The 17,357-nt window shown below is 38.4% G+C and overlaps 1 protein-coding gene across 1 annotated transcript; it reads left to right on the top strand.

Annotated features, from left to right (window-relative positions):
• Positions 1-1,544: 1,544 nt before the first annotated feature.
• LOC116805564 (ras GTPase-activating protein raskol-like) lies at positions 1,545-16,402 on the top strand. Its single transcript, XM_032738143.1, has 5 exons — positions 1,545-1,668; positions 14,973-15,085; positions 15,744-15,776; positions 15,899-16,085; positions 16,320-16,402. Exons 1-5 carry the CDS (start codon positions 1,590-1,592, stop codon positions 16,400-16,402), a joined length of 495 nt encoding a protein of 164 aa, XP_032594034.1. The 5' UTR covers positions 1,545-1,589.
• Positions 16,403-17,357: the final 955 nt, after the last annotated feature.

Raw genomic sequence — 17,357 nt, 5'->3', positions numbered from 1 at the left:
AAAGTAGGCAACAAAAATGTTTGATCCACAAAATCTTGCAATATCAATTAAATTATTTTGAAGTCGTCTACTATCAGTTAAAAATGTTCACAGCATACTTTTCGCTGCTGCCTGAAAGTGCCGCGATGCTGGTACTTAAACGGTATTTTTTGTCGTTTTCATCGCTCTTGCATTTGGCGTATTTCGACTTTGGCAGCTGTTGGTCACACTGTTTAATAGTTAGTTAATGTTTGTTGCTGCGCGGTTGGCACGACGCGCGTCTCTATGCGCACGCAGCGAAACAGTTAGATTTTTTTTTTTTGATTCTTCAAATGTTTGTTGTTGCATTTGCCGACGTCGCGCGCTATTGAGGTGCATTTTGAAAAAATCTCGTGACGTTTTTTTTTTTTTTTGTTTCATACTGAATAAAAGTGTGTGCTATTTTTTGTGTGTCTTTTGTATTTGTTGGCAGTGCGTGTGTTGTTTCAGTTTTGTTGTTGCTGGATTTTGTATTTTTAAAAATAATACACACTGAAGCGCATGGATATATGCACTTGTATGCACATGCCTGTGTGTGTGTGTGTGTGAGAGCAGCAGCGGTGTCTGTGACTGCTAAAAAAGTTTCTGGTTTCGTTGGCGCGACAAGAGCAACAATAACAACAACAACGACAGCAGCAGCAGCAGCGGCAACAATAAATAAAACTTCAATATGCGCTGACCGGCCTTCGACGCAGAATATTAACAATATCCATACGAATGTATGTGTGTGTGTGGAGAAACAACAGTAATAACAATAAGAGGCGCGGAGGGAGTTGGAGAAGCGAGCATCCCCTCTCATTCTCAATCTCTCTCTCTCTCTCTCAAATCGTTGAGCACTCAGCTGTTAAAGGCAAAGGCTAAAATAGCTCAAATAATAATCACACACACGGACACACTTCAAAAATAGAGGGAGAGAAGAGAGCGCGCGCGGTAGAGTGACAGCAAGCATTCAAGCTTGAACCGTGTGCGTAAAGAAACCGACAAAAAAAAAATAACAGCAACAACAACAAAAACAGCAAAACAAATATAACAAAAATCGTGATTATAAATGATTTTTTTTTTATTATTTTCTTGTGCTCTTGAAACGCGCTTTTGTTTTGTGTTGTTGTTGCTTTTGTTGGTTGAGCATTTAATCGAAAGGCTGTAAACAACACCAACAACAACAAGAAATGGAAATTTAAAACTGAAACTCGACGAAACGTTGATTTTAATTTGTTTGCATATATATAAATATATATATATATGTATATATGTGTGTGTATATGGCGAAGACAAGTGCAATAAAAAAAGAAGAATAGCAACAAAAGCCAGCGACAACAAAATCAATATTCAAATTAAGCAGACAACAACAAAAATCAACAGCAGCAGCAGCAGCAGCGGCAGCAGCCGCTATTCGACAACTTGTCGATAAGCCGAAAGATAACGACCCGCAAAACAGACCGAGAGAGACAGCGGCAAAGAGAGAGAGAGAAGAGCGCAAGGGAGAGAGAGTGCCGGAACAGCATCCCAAACAAAAAAAAAAAACAAAAAAATCACAAAATTGCAAAATAGAAAACCACCCAGCAACAAAAATGGGACGTCGCACGTATCTGAATCGAGCCTATGCAATTTCCTACCCTAGTCGCGTCGAGGGCTGGCTGGATGTGTGTGGTAAGCGTATACTATTATAACCCCAACAACCCCTCCCCTCCCCCTTACCCCTTCCCCCATCCAATAGCACCCACAGCACCCTTACGCATTAGGGGATCATTGCCAAAATGGATTCTCAATTTGTGCATAATACGATTGCAATCTGATGAATATGCCACATTCAACATTGTAAAATTCGAATGTTGCACAAATATTTGCGTGTTATACAGATACAGATACAGATTAAGTTTAACAATCTACGCTTTGGAGTTAAATATGTGGATCATATTTTATCGAGATACAAACTTCGATATCGGATTGAAAAATAGCAGCCAAAATCTTTTACAACTTGAAAAATCTCAACTGTTTGGCTTTCTGCTCATAACTATAACAACTACCTGGTGCTACCTGGTCATATAGTAGAAAAAACATATATATTGATTTTGATATTTTAGATTCTTTTGACAAAATAATGACTTAGCACATTCAAAAGTTTGATGTTTTTTTTTGTATTTTCTCTTCTTTTTTCTATTTGTCACATTGGTGATCCACTGGTTTGGGAGAAAGTTAATAAGTTCACGTAATTGCATACAATAAAGAGTAAATCGCTATCTCAACACACACAGACACACACACATCAACACCTGCCAGCGTTAACAGCAGTTGACCAGGCTGAAAGCGGATGTACGCTCCAATTTGATGGCCGAAAAGCAAAACAACAATCACAACAAACAATATCAAAGATACCTTTAACAGAGTGAGATAGCAAGAAGGAGAAAGAAAGAGAGAGAGTAAAGATTTGATATAAATTGAAGTTAAGAATTTACAAATTAGTAACGGAAACTAGAATTGACCTCAGACAAATTCCGCCTGTTTCAATTCGTATTGTTAAGCTCCACAAAATGATGAAATAATTATTGAAGCAACCATTTTAGGCCACTGATTTTTAAGAGGCTTCAGTTGAGGTCAAAAAAAATGTTGCGCTGCATCTTAAAGCATTTAATAAAGATATAACTCATTTTATGGTCATACAATCGAAACCTCTTCAAAATCTTCAATATAAACGAAGATTTTATTCTCATCTGGGAATGTTTCCAAATACGATTATTATCCAAATACTAAACGTACTAAAATATAAAAATCTATAATCAATTTGAACATTATTTTAATAAAAAAAAAAGCAATATAAATAAATATAAAAATGATTGTCTTCAATATTGATTGCTTGTGTTTAAATATAATGTTCATATCTTAACTATATTTTAAGTATTTGTTTGTAATATTTCCCAGAAGATATGTGTGCACTACTATTATGTCGATTATATATATATATATATATATATAGACCCATCCCGTAAGCCCGGCAACCAGAAATGCCAATTTCATTCCACGTTTTTGAGCTAAGTCACCAAATTTCAAAAGTACTTCAATGATTATGCAATACTCGAGGCAATTCCAATGTTATCAGTGAAACAGGAAGAAGAAAGAATGCATCGAGAGAGAGAGAGAGAGAGAGAGAGAGAAGAAAATGAGAGGGAGAGTTAAAGAGAGTGAGAATTAGACATGCCAAAAAGAACTTATGAAACAAAAGAGAGGGGGAATTAGGGAGAAGAATCGAGAAAAAGCAGCTTAAAGTAACGGCAATTCCGTGGAGGTCAACAAAGATATAAACTTGTTAAATAACTGCAAAACAAAACTTTAATCATGATTTGACTGCTACTTTATTTGTGTCCCCATGTGTGTGTGTGTGTGCGTGTGTGTGTGTATTTGTTTTTAAGGGTGGCAACGCTCGCTCAGATATTGCGGATGCTGTTTGACTCTCTTTCTCTCTCTCTCTCTCTCTCTCGCTCGCTCTCTCTGCCTGTCTGTCTCTCTCTTCCGTTGCCCTCTCTTTGAGCACCTGTGCAAATGCAAGCAATGCCGCTTGGCCTGGGAAAACTCAGCAGGGCTGTCTCTCAGCAACAACAACCACAACGAAAACAACAACAAACAGCAGACAACTAACAACTTTGGGCAGGCTGTCACTGTTTGCTGTTGTTCCTGTTGTTGTTGTTGTTGTTTGCCGTTTTCCGTTTTCCGTTATCTACTATTAGCATTTTTACCTGTCGCTCATCCGCTTCACTTTTTTGCTGTCGCTGTTGCTGTTCTTGTTGTTTTTGTTGTAGTTCGAGGGGTTGCTTGTTTTACACACACACACACACACATTCACACACACACACACAAATCAGCGACGACAACACGTGCAGGCGACGAAAAGAAATAAATTTGTTTATGAGCTAACCTTGCATTTACTTTTAATGCTTTTCTAATGCATTTCTCATACATTTTTACCCAAAATTTGTTTATTACCCCTAAATATATCTATAGTTATAGCTATAGCTATAGATAGTATTTAAGCTGCCAAAAATTAAAGACTTGTGACACCAATTAAAATTTTATTGCGATATCTAATTGAGTGCTTCTCAAAATAAAACCCAAAATACGAAAATATTTAGCTAATGCATTTCTTTGTTCTCAGAATCAAAATTCTTTGAGTTTTTATTACAAATTGTATAATTGCTTGAGGGCTAAATGGAAATTGAGATATATATTCGATTAATTATAAATTATTATTATTAAATAAATTATTATTATTATTCACTTGATAAGGCTAATTAAGAATTCGGACTTACAAATTGAACAAATATTTTCAGTTAGCAAAGCTGAAAGCGTCAAGAACATTTTCCTTGCCAAAAGATCGAAACTCATTTGAACATTTTTGTTGCCTGGCTGGCAAAAGTGCTTGTTGTTGTGGGTGCTTCCCATCGATGAAGTCGAGTCGTGACATAAAGGCTTCAAGGCAGTCTCTCGCGGCAAGTGGCAAGTGGCAAATGGCAAAAGCTCTTATTGCCATATTTACCGCATATCGTTCGTTTCTTTATGGTTTTAAGGTTTTTTTTTTGTTTTTTTTTTTGCTGTTTTATTGTTATTCTTTTTTGCGCCCGCAGCGGAAGGAAGGTGTGTTTCGTTGTGAGTGTGCGAGTTGTGTGTGTGTGTGCCCGGTTGGTGTGTCAAGGTCATTGTGACATTCTAACAGCCTTTCGGCACTTTGTGCCGCTTAGCCTTGCCTTTGAACACCCACACAACACACACACAAAGAGAGGGAGAGGTCTCAACTGGGTTTGGCCATTGCCCCCTGCTGCAGAGACCAGTTGTTGTTGTTGTTGCTGCTGCTTCATGCCCGCTGGCTTGACATCATTTCTGTCATGTTTGTTGCCTGTCTGCCTGCGTTGTTGCGTTGTTGTTTTAAGTTTGTTGGCCGCTTTCGCTTTGCATGTCACTTGACCGTCTTGGTTAACACGTCTTCGATTTTGTTTTTTTTTATATTTTTTTTTTTTTTTTTTTTTTTGGCTTTTGGCTAAGTGGACTAACGTCTTGGTACGGTTCTTGGGCCACGCACCGCTCAGCTAAATAGCTTTTAGGCCATTTGGCATTTCTCCGCATACCCTGCAATTAATGTTTATCAATGGGTAGTTGGTTTTCATCATACACAAGGTATTTTTATTTATAAGGTAAAATCTAGAATCTGGGTAAGATGTTTTCATTACTTTATTTATTGTATTACAGTGAATAGTTTCGTCTCTTGCAGTTTGTTCAAAAATTGTAATCTTAAACACTTTTTATCGCTGTAAAGTTGAAATTTAGGGCGTGGCAGCTGCCTCTCCGGGCCACACTGTGTGCATATGCCTCTGCATGACTCTCTCTCTCTCTCCTTCTCTCTACAGGGTATCGCTTAGTGAGCACTCATTTATTCTGATCTTTCGCTTCTTCTAAGCTCGTTCGAAACCCAGCCAAATGCGCGTTAAAGGAGATGAGAGCAAGAAAGCTTGCTAGAGCGAGAGCGAGGGAGACGCACACACAGAAAAAGAGTGGGAGAGAAGGAGAGCGAGATCGTAAACGTCGCGACGTTTGCCGATGGCGTCATTAGCGACGCGTCGCCGTGGCACAGTTTTTGTTTTTCTTTCATTTTTTGTTGCTGTTGCTTTTGTTTTTAGGCAAAGTGCAGCTGTCATTTTCGTTACCGTTGTTTAATTCTTGTTGTTTATGGTTCGATTTGGTTTATGGGTTAAACGACGCTGGCAGCGCCACCTGTCGGTACAAAGAAAGTTCAATGCGCTGTTTGCGGCTAGTTTTGCGACTGCAGTGCGAGCCAAAGAAAGGATGGAAGCCTAGAAAGTGAAACAACTTGCAAAAAACAAAAACAACATAAAAACAGAATTCGGAACTCGAAAGAGAGACGCAAAACACATTGCTGTTGCTGTTGTTGTTGTTATCGTTGTTGTTGTTGTTGTTGCATTTTCTATTTTCAAGTATTGGCTACAGAAGCTGCCACCTCGACCTCCTCCCGTCTTCCTCGTCGCTAAATGTTGCCCAGCAACTTTCTATGAAAAAATTCACTTTTTCCTCAAGTGTGTGTGTGTGTTTGTGGTGGGGACGTCGTTTGTCGGCGACGACGCAACGTTTGTCTCAGTTCCAATCAGGCTTTATAGTCACACTCCCAACCCGCATCTCCCCCGCATCACTCCCTCAGGCCCCTTTTCTTCCGCGTTGCCACAGTTTGTTGTTGTTTTTGGCAAACGTCAAACGTCGACATGGATTAACACGTTGCCGCCACGTCTGCGTCTCAGGTTTTTCCAATGCCCCACAACAATAACAACGACGACGACTGCAACAACAGCAGCGACAAGAAACCAACATTAAGAAATATAAAGAAAAAAGGAAATTTGCAAAACCTGTTGATCGCATGAAATTATAGCCACCATATGCCAAACGAGATAGACGCACAGATTAACAGTAATGCAGAGGGGCATTTGTTAACTTGGCCAAAAGGAGATTGGTTGCTCTGAGGGAAGCAGTTGGGGAGGAGGAGCTGGCTTGCAGTGATACATAATATCACATTTGCTGATCAATTGAAAACTGAAAGTCATTAAGCAAACAACAAACAACAAAACAGAAACGAAATGAACGAACGCAGGTGAAAAATATTTAAATATCATCATTAAATATCAATCAGAAGTTCTCGAAATTACTATCGTGATCTGCAGCCGTATTATTCATTTACATACAAACTACAAGCGAAAGAATTTCAATTGTGGTGTATTACAAGCAATTAAAAATTCTTTTTCTTATATTTATACATATATATATGTAGATAAAATGTTCTTACAGAAATTCAAATTACATGCAAATAATAATGTTATATACTTAAGAAGAAGAAGAAGAACTTGAAGAACTGGAAATCCTTGGGGTGTTACTATTATTACCATTAATCACTATCGATTTATATGTGCCAAGTTGTAGTTTCTGGTCTTATCTGAATCAACTCAAATATTGGCTTATTATAAACATATATATCTATATATATATATGTTTATAATAAGTATATATATATATGTGTGTCAAACGTTAATTCTTTTAAATGGACTTGCTTCTCATGTTGATTTTTTTTTTGTCGTACATTATGATCTCATCCAACAGGTTGTTGGCTGGCATTTCTGCCAAATTATTTGTCTGTGTTGGCATGTAATAAGAAGAACTTGAGAAGAGCAAGAAGCAGCTGTACCAAGTTTCAGCAATGTATTCGAAATTGAAAGCCTAGATCAGAGTACAATTAAGAGTGCTCGACTACCTGAATACCCTAAAGATAAGTCTCGAATATTCAAACGAATGAAGCTGACAAAATTCTCGTACACCTCTAGTAAATAAATATTGTATTGTTTACAGAAAAGTTAGGAAAATTTTACTTAAAAGATGAATATTCAAAATTGTTTATTTTTTCAGCAATTTGTCGATTTAATCGAGGCTATAACTCATATAGTCTCTGAGCACGACTTGCTTATCAACTAGGCTGTTGATGCTGATCAAAAATATATATAAATATTTACTTTCTGGAAAAAATATAGAAAACATATATTTCAAATGCCAACAGGACCATTGAAAAATCAACTGAGACAGTTCCAGTTACGATCGATGTATAATCTCAAATTTCTCATAATCCTATTTATTTATTTGTTCTTTCTTCAGAGATATTTTTCTCCTCCTCACACCTAGTTTTCTTTGGGCTATTCCAGCTTGTTAGCATTTAGAGACGATTGAGTAAAATACAAATTAACTTATCATTCCATAAGATAAATGGCAGAGTATTTTGTAGATTTCTCGTACTTCGATTCCTGTACATTTTAAGGTAATAGTTCCGTAGCCGATTCTGATAAAAAGTATAAAACTAAAATCAATTTTTCCTTAGATCTGTTCATTTTGAAATTACTTTGCGTCTCAGTCTCTGATATTGTATATATCATAAATTAATGAAATTGTTTAATTAATCGAAATTTTGGAAATTAGCCATTAATAATTGGTAAGCAGGGTATAATGGTTTTCTGCAAGAGTTTGTAACAGGCAGAAAGAAAGCATTTCCATTCCGATTGTTGTATGTTGTTGTATGGACAACTTTGTGATGTATCAAGATAACCGGACAAAACTCACTTGATAGCAATTTCATTATGTTTCGAACATTTGGCGACAAGAGTATAAACATCGGACAACCATACAATATACATACACATACATATATCAACAGTTTGACCCCGTCTTCGGAGCACCTTAGTTTCTATGAACGGAAGGCAACCATCTCTGAAATGATTCCATCAAATTACAAAATTGGCACAAATCGTGAGCTGATCATATGCGTAATATTACTTGGCAACAATATTTTATTTAATGCATATGTCTCACACAAAAAATTCGCGTGTCTTCTAGGAAATATTACAAAATTCCGTTGCGTATACGCCCTGAAAAACAGCAGAATAAGAAGAAGCTGAGGAAAAATTAAAACGCCGTTCGTTATTATGTGTGTTCGTTTCTTTAGTCTGATGAATTTCGCAATCGTTAAGATACAAAAAAAAAAAAAAAAAAAAAAAAACAGAAACAAGTAAGACAACTCGACTATAAGATGCCCTTTACAGATTGGGCTTGTTTTACACTGTGGAAAATATCTTTGATGGACATGCTCTCTTTGGGACATACTCTCTTTTTTTACATCTGGCTCTGATCAGCATTTTTTTGCAGCGAAGAGAAAAAAAACTTCAATTCAAAAACGTTTTACAGCCTCAATTTTTTATTTCGAGTTTTCATATTTAGCCAGAAGATGTCTCAACAGAGAACAAAAGTTGTTGCTTTATATGCTACCCAATTGGAATCACTTTCAGTGTGTACAGGGTACAAACAAAAACAAAAACAACAAATAGCAGACTGGAGAAAAAAAAACAATCTATAAATGAATTGACAAATAAAATGCGGCGCGACTTGGTTCAGTTTCGGGCTTTGAGCTGATTACATGATGCGAAATTCAAGTTATGCTATAATTCTGCATTGTTTGTTCACAGAGAGGGGGGGCGCGGGGGGCGCAGAAGGGGACTCAAGGCAGAGTGGGGCTCTCAACAAGCAATCGAAACAGAGACAGAGAGATTGAGAGAGAGAGGGAGAGGGAGAAAGAGAGATCGACTCCGCTTTTGTTTGTTTGTTGTTTTCTTTTGTTTTTTCTTCAGTATTTGCTCGGATTTTTTTCGATTTTTTTTTTCCAACATTACGTTTCGCATATTTCCCATAAACCTAATTAAAAGCTGTTGTTGTTGTTGTTGTTGTTGTTGTTGCTGTTGTTGTTGCATTTACGCAACTATTTGTGTTAGATTGCATGTTTGTATGTGCGGAGAGACGGCCAAAGGGTTGCCGGTGGGGTGTTGGGGTAATGGATCGAGTGGATCGAGACAGACATACACATGTTTGTACTTATGGGCTTCTGCTTTCTGGCTGCTGTGCTCTACGCTACGCACATTATGGCCCAAATCCAAAAATGCACATCCATAAACTTTAGATGCCACAAACACACTAACCCCTCTCTCCACCCACCCAACCCCCCATTCTCATGCCTACACTCTAACTACACCCACTGCTGCTGCTGTTGTTCGTCTGTCAGTTTTTCACCCACCCACACACACACACACACACACACACACACACATCTGAGAAGGTTGTGTTGCTGGAGAGGGAAGCATATGTTTGGCGTTTTTTTTTTTTTTTTTTTGTGGGTGGAAGGAGGTGCTGCATTGTGTGGCACAGCTGCTGTGACTATGCGGAAGTAGCTGCGTCTTAGCTTTCATTGTTGTCGCCCTGCAACTTTTGGTTGTTGCTTCTCATGTTGGCGCCTGCCATGACAAAATGAAACACACATTTTTGATGCCCTACATGCATGCTTGTCGAGGGTATTCTAATTTTATTATATATATATATATATATATATATATATATATATGTATATATGTATATATATATATGTATATGTATTTGTGTGTGTCATTTTATATTGTGCTCACTGATCGATTGATCGATTGATTTCAATAATAATATATCTGTATGTGCATCTTAATCGAGTTTCAATAAGCAAAGTCGAACGGATCGTAACACTATATCCCTGAGATTTGTATTATTCTTTTGCATGACCAATTTGGTTATTTTGAAACGCTAATTTTGAACATTAAAGAAATAATTATGATTTGTACTATGGTTGATTGCTTGGTCTTTCGCTGGACTCACTTTAATTGAACGAACAACGATGTTTCTCTGCGTGTATTGTCTTATTTGTATTCTATATATAATATTATGTTAATGCTAGAGTTTTCAGCAGCACAATGCCGCTAATTGCTAGAAATGCCTCATTGCATATTTTGGCTGGAAGTATTTTTGTGTATACGATATATAAATATCTAGGGTATTTCGCCTTCGACAGCCAATTGCAAATAGGTTTTTTTGCTGCTTCTCGGTTATTCCTCTCCTTTTGGAATGAAAACAGCTTAGCTAAGGAAACAGACGAAACACAAAAGAAACAGAGGAGGGGAAACAGAACAGAGACAAACTTGTTGCGTCGATCGTCACCATAGTTGAACACCCCCAATACCCCCCTCCGCCCGGCTGTCCCGACACCTACCCCGATCAACCGCAACATATGTACACTCAGCCACACCCTCCCACACACACACACACAGCATACACACACAGCACACACACTCACACATGACGCATCGCATCGCATAAATTATTTTAAATTACTTTTAATTGGTAAAGTTTTTATTTTTTATTTGCTTTTTTTTTTTTTTTTTTGGGGTGCTTGATAATTTAATTGTGTTGCTCTTCTTGCGTTTTGTTAATTTGGCTGTAATCATAATTTGGGTGGAGTGTAATTTGATACTAGACCGACCAATAATCGAGTTTCAATTTCAATTTCAATTTGGTTTGATTTGATCGTGAAAGAGCTAAAAGATTTCAGATCCTGAACTTTTCTTAATCAATCAATTAAATATCAAGTTTTTCTGAATGACTTTTTATCATATTTTTCTTTGGTTTATTAACACTTTAAGAATGGAGTTCCCCTGTTTTTAATTTAGAAAATTATTAAGATCTTTGCGCAAAATAAAAATAACCAGAAAGAATGACAGACTTACACACACCGAAGATTAAATAACCTTGCAGACTGGAATCAAACGGACAATCTCTAAAGTTAATTATTATTCGAAAATCTACCCGATTATTTATATGGCAGATATATGATATAATCATCCAATGTTAAAGATTTTCAGTAGGAGATCTTGACAAACCACACAAAAACCATTGAAAATCGAAATATGTTTATTGCCTACAGCAAGAAGTCAAACAAATTTCATGAAGATAGCTTCAAGATTGAGCATCGGCATCACAATGCCGTTCAAGAATATATATATATATATATATATATATATATATATATATTCGTCTCCATCAATGCGTTACAAGTGTCAGCACAAAATTAGAATATCCTCTGCAAAGTGCATAAAAATAAAAATAAGAATAAAAATAAAAATAGCCACAATTGGATCTGTTCAACATAGCTGCAAAGTTAAATATGAAAGATTTGAAAAATGCAATATTCATGATAATCTGAAGCAAACCGAACACTCAGCAAAACATAAATCTTCGACTTATTTATTTTTATAAATTGAGCTGATTTATTGAATTAGCCATATATATGCCGTTAGTATATTTAGTTTCTGTATTTTGTGGACTTGTTTCATATATCGTTCAACAGTTCTTTCAATATTTTTACTGAGTAATCGATAACGATTCCTTGCAGCTCCTTCCTAGCAAAAAACTTGATCAGAATTATCTTTATACAGTTGGAGTCATATATAGTTTCTTCTGCTCTTTCTTTGAATCTCTTTGGGATTTATGCAGGGTATATGCGGCTTCAGTATTCGAGTATTCTGTTGCATTCTGCCAGCATGCGCCCACCTGTCCACCTGTCCACCTGCCCCCGCCACACCCGCTTCAGAAGAATGGTTTAGCTTGAAGCACGGCGCTTGGCGTTCGCAAATTGTTGAAATTCTCACGAAGTTGTGCAGTATTATCTCGGCAGCTGTGATTAGCCAGCCGCACACAACAGTGTTGGAAAATGTGCGATAGCAGTGCGATTGCACGCTAATCGATAACTGATCGATAACAAAAGCTGCAACAACAAACTGACGCCTGTGCAGCCATTCGATGTTGTGTGTGTGTGTGTGTGTGTGTGTGTGACGTAACCAACAAACAGCTGTTCTCTAAACAGTGACCAGTGACTGGAACGCTGCCGCTTGGCAGGTGGGCAAACTAAATGCCACAGCTGCTGCCCCACCCCCCTCCCCGCCGGCCCGCTGCTGCCCTTGAGCGGAGGCCAGTGCAAAGCTCTCTGCTGCTGCCGCTGCTGCTGCTGCCGCTGCTGCTGCTGCTGCTGCTTCTGCTGCTGCTGCCGCTGCTGCTGCTGCTACTGTTGAAAAGCGCCTCGGCAAGTGCATTGAACTCGAAAGCGAGAAATTCTTATGCAAAAAACAGCAGAAAAAAAATCATGAAGAAAACAAAATAAAAAAAAAAGAGAAAAAAAAGAAAAGAAGAAAAAAACACTGCCAACGAACGTTTCAAAATTAAGGCAAACTTGCTGAGCAACGCTGACGTCGACGTCGACGTCGACGTCGATGTCGACTTCAAGTTGAGCTTCAGTTGTGGTCTTCACACAATTACATACAATATTATTATTTATTACTATTATTATTATTATTTTTATTACTTGTGTTAAATGTGGCCAGACAGGCGCCGTAATTTGAATATGGCTCGCCGTAGTCGTGTTGTGATGGATGCCACAAGAGCTGACAATGCTCCCCCCCCCCCCTTCCCTCCCCTCACCTACCCTCCACCCTCGACAGTAATTGCCCCCTTTTTTTCCCATAGACCGTATTGCCGCCTGTTTGTACTAAGTACTTGCCCCCACGCACTGAGACTCCACATTGGCTTAGAGTTTATTACTACTGCTATACACTTACCAGACGAGAATCTCAATTTGTGCATTGAGTGTGTCTTAATGTACTTAATATAATAACATAATTAATAGAAGTAATAAATATATGCACCAAACTTACAAAGTTAGTCATCTCAGATAGTCAAGCCAGACTAAACATTATGCGACGACTTTACTCGTTTTTTAATTAATTTCAAAGAAATCGTATAATTTTCTGAAAATTATTGTTTATTTTTTTTATATCTCCTTTACTGTACAAGAGTAAATATTGAATTGCTCTGCGTTTTAATCGTTTTTCTTAGTAAATTGGGGATTCATCATTACTCAACTCTGCATTTCATTAAACAAAAACTTAAATAAATCGAATATAATTTTTTCTTTGTTTACGATAAGAGTTTAATTCTTTGTTTATGGCAGGGTTTATGTGAAGATCAAACATTCTATCAACATCTTGCGCCCTTTATTATTGTTATATGTTTATATGGACTTTAATCTGATGACTATTTATTTACAATTCCTGTGTGACAAATCTTTTTCGCAGTTATTTTAGAAGAGTCATATTTACGCAGATTACTTTAAAGGGTATTTTTCATCGGATATTCGCAGATAACTCTTCTTTTGGTTTGACGTTTTTATTCTTTTTTTTTTTTTTTTTGGGGTCGTGTTGGGTCGTCTCATCTCCACATCTCTATCCCACTCTCCAATTCATCTCTCTCTACCTCTCTCTCTCTCTCTCTCTCTCTCGTTCTGTCGGTCTCTGCAAATTAAAACAGTTTTCCCTCGATTTTTTTTTTCATTTTTATTATTTATCTTGTTGTTGTTGTTGTTGTTACATTGTTATCGCATTCGCCGTCAAGAACGTGGAGGAACCGAAGTGAAACGAACTTTGAAATTTTTGCAGGGCCGCGCAACAAGTGAGCGCGAGAGCGACGAGAGGGTGGAGAGGGGCAAGGAGGTGGCGCAAAGGCGATGAGATTAAATTATTGAATCTGATGCGGGCAAGGCAAATGGGAGTTGTTGACGAGGAGACGAAGCGGACGTTAGTGTGAGGTGTGTGTGTGTGTGTGTGTGTGTGTGAGGGGGGGTAAGCAGTTACTTAGTTAAACTTGGTTGCCCATTGTCAGTTGTTGTTTTTGTAATTCTTTTCTTTTTTACTACTAATGCATACAGTTTTTCACAATTTTCCACACACAGCACACTGCAACAGACAAACGGCATTTGACGCAGTTGCAGTTGCTATTGCAGATGCATTTCTAATTTGTTAGTACCGCTGTCTTATTAGCAACACGCATGCGTGCAACACCAGCTACAGCAGCAGCAGCAGCAGCAGCAGCAGCAGCAGCAGCAGCGGCGGCAACAAACAAACAATTGTGGGTTTGCCAAGGGGTATGGCTGTGTTGGTGGGTTGGGGAGGAGGGCTCCTCTGTTTTTTTAGCTTTTGTCATTTTCTTGTGCTTTCTCGCTGCGCGCGCACACAAAAATGGTATTTTTTTTCATTGCGCCGCCTGAAAGCAGGCAATGGTTTTCCCCCGTTTTGCACAGTTAACATCGCCGCTCGTTGCTAGATGGCGCCAGTGTATATGCAATGAATATTGACTTGTGGCAATTAACTAAGGAACTCAATGAATATGAAGAGCCGATGCATTGACTACCACCACCTACTGATGACTAAGCTTATAAACCAAAAAAAAAACAGATGTTCGCTTATCATTTATGTACAAATGGTGATTTAAAGAACACCTTCCACTAAGATTACTTTTGTGAAGATTGAGCCTTTGTCATATCCATAGATCAACTATAGAATTCTATGATAGGTTTTGCTGTAACACTTTGCTCCCCAAATTATTTTTGTCTTTCTTGTTACTTTCTTGTATAGTTATCTAACATATATCTTTCGTCTCTCTCTCTCTCTCTCTCTCTCGCTATTTTGCAGAAACGGAGGGTGAACTGACACGCCTAATAAAAACGCTGCCTTGGGGACCGCTGTACTGTGTGCTGCAGCAGGACGATCAAACATTTACCGCCTACTGCAGCGAGGAGATTTCGGTGAGTAGCGAGTGGCAAGTCACACACAGCGTGCAGCAAATACGATAACGATAAGAGAGTGCTGGCCAACGAGTAGCGTGCTGCAAGTCGAGGCACGCTTATAAGTATATTTCTAATGGGTGCTGATTGGCGAATAACTTTTAGATGCGAATCGAAAATAGCCAGTGACAGGAGTAACGAGTAACGACTAGCAAGTAACGATAAACGTGTAGCGAGTGATGAGTAACCAAATACGACTAGCGAGACAGTTGCAAATGACGATTAGCGAATTAAAAATAACGATAAACTTGCTTACAAATAACGAATAGCAACGAACGTCTAGAAACGATGAAGAAATATTACTTACGAATGGACAGCAACGAGTAATGAGTAACGATAGAATATAAAGAATTTACGAATGCTTCAGTAATAAACGACGATCCAACTAGTAAGTAACGAGTAAAGTGTAACGTGCAATGTTTGGCGAGTGCAACATCGTATCTGTTAGCTGCATACCACTATATATACACATATTTGTACATATATACATGTATTCTATCGCTCATCGTATATGTATGTTGTGCATCTGTTTTGTATCTCTTTTCCCCACGCTCTCTCTCTCTCTCTCTCATTCTCTTGCACCCACTAACATGGACCATTAAACGCTACTAACTTGTAGATATTCCCGGCTACGCCCAAAAAGGAGCTAGAGGTGGGTAATGCTCAAACATACTAACTTACATATCAACTTACAATTCTAACTCAATTTCTGCCCATCTTGAAGTAAGTCAAACTATATTTTATTTATATATTATTTTTTTCTCGCTGCAACAGCTGGGCGATGTGTGCTATGAGGATATACCGCGAGTGCGACTCGATCGCGTCCGACGTCCGGCCAAGGCGCTGTGGGATGGTCCGCCCACACTGGCCGAGGAGAACGAGGACTCCGACTCGTGCCTGGGCTCTGGAATGAACGGCCTCAACGACATCGTGCTGAACACAACGCTCTACACTGATCTAGGTATGTATCAATTACAATTGACAAATAAAAAAAGAAGAAAACAATCTTAAACTTTTATTAGTTCTTAAAACATGCCCAGCTATGTGCAAAGTTCGTAAACTATAACTAATATAAAAAATATGCAAAATCAAGTAGCTTGCATAGGAAGTTACACAAAAAAACGTTGAAAAAAGCTTTAATGAGTATTTTGCACTTATAAAGTATTTTCCTTATTGGCGATTTTTATGGTTACAGGAAAGTATTTGCTTAAAAATTGCACAGCGAATTCGCAATATCAGTTGTACTTTGCTCTAAGCGAGCTCTTGGTGGGTGAGTAGGAGAGGGGGGGCTTATTGAGTTGACACCTTTTTGGACTGGCATTTTGCGGTGTTAACCCCAACCCCTTCCGTTAGCTGTTGCGGTCAAGAGATGCCTTAATTGCATTGACCTACGACTTGGGTGCATCGGTAATTGCGAGTTTTGTCGTTGTTGTTGTTGTTGTTATTGTTGTTGTTATTGTTGTTGTTGTCGTGTTGGTTGAGGCTCTGTTACCGATCATATCATTACCCCCCTCACTGCCCCCCAACACCGCCTCCCGCATCAACTGTCTGTGTGTGAGAAGGCACTCAGGAAATTTGTTTGTATCGTCGTCCGTCACGCTTGCCAGCACATTGAGCACAATAGCAACACAGAAAGAGAGAGACAGAGACAGAGACAGACACAGAGATAGAGAGAGCAATAGATAAAGAGAGCGGCAGAGAGGAGGGGTGGGTGGCAGCTGTGTACACCCGACACACGGCAACACAATGCCGAGCTGCTCGCTGTGAATGATGACAATTCACGCGCGATTGAGCAGAGCTGCCCAGGCGACAAAAAATTGGTTGCCTTAAAGCCAATCAGGCTTTAAAAATAGATTTGATTGATTTACATTTGGCATTTTTCTCTATGTCCTTGTTGGTCTCTCTATATTCGCATCAAATTGTGCGAATTTGCCAAGCGGAATGCTTGGAATTTGAAACATTTAGTTACACACTAAACGCATTTGCATATTTCAATTTGAATTTGAATTTGAATTTGTAATGCAAATCAAGTGAACACATAGAAGAGGAGTGTACTCGACTGGGAGATACACTCGCTCTGCAATACACTGTATTTTATATGGCATGGCCAAGTTGGTTTTGTATTTACATCGATACTTTGATACCCATTGTAGGTTGGTACGAACACGCCTAAAATGCCATATTTAATGTTTAGTTATCGTTATCGGTTATCGGTTCATGTTATTTGGAAATT

The sequence above is a fragment of the Drosophila grimshawi genome, unplaced genomic scaffold (assembly GCF_018153295.1).
Source record: "Drosophila grimshawi isolate 15287-2541.00 unplaced genomic scaffold, ASM1815329v1 contig_848, whole genome shotgun sequence".
Lineage (NCBI taxonomy): Eukaryota > Metazoa > Arthropoda > Insecta > Diptera > Drosophilidae > Drosophila > Drosophila grimshawi.
Note: the sequence above shows the minus strand (reverse complement) of the source record. Positions and strands in the feature narration are given on the sequence as shown.

Bases quoted from the DNA above. Each gene is read 5' to 3' on its own strand.
- LOC116805564 (XM_032738143.1), top strand. From the start codon at position 1,590: ATGGGACGTCGCACGTATCTGAATCGAGCCTATGCAATTTCCTACCCT. The intron at 15,086-15,743 runs GTGAGTAGCGAG...ACTAACTTGTAG, and splicing joins ACTGCAGCGAGGAGATTTCG to ATATTCCCGGCTACGCCCAA. The intron at 15,777-15,898 runs GTGGGTAATGCT...TCGCTGCAACAG, and splicing joins CGCCCAAAAAGGAGCTAGAG to CTGGGCGATGTGTGCTATGA.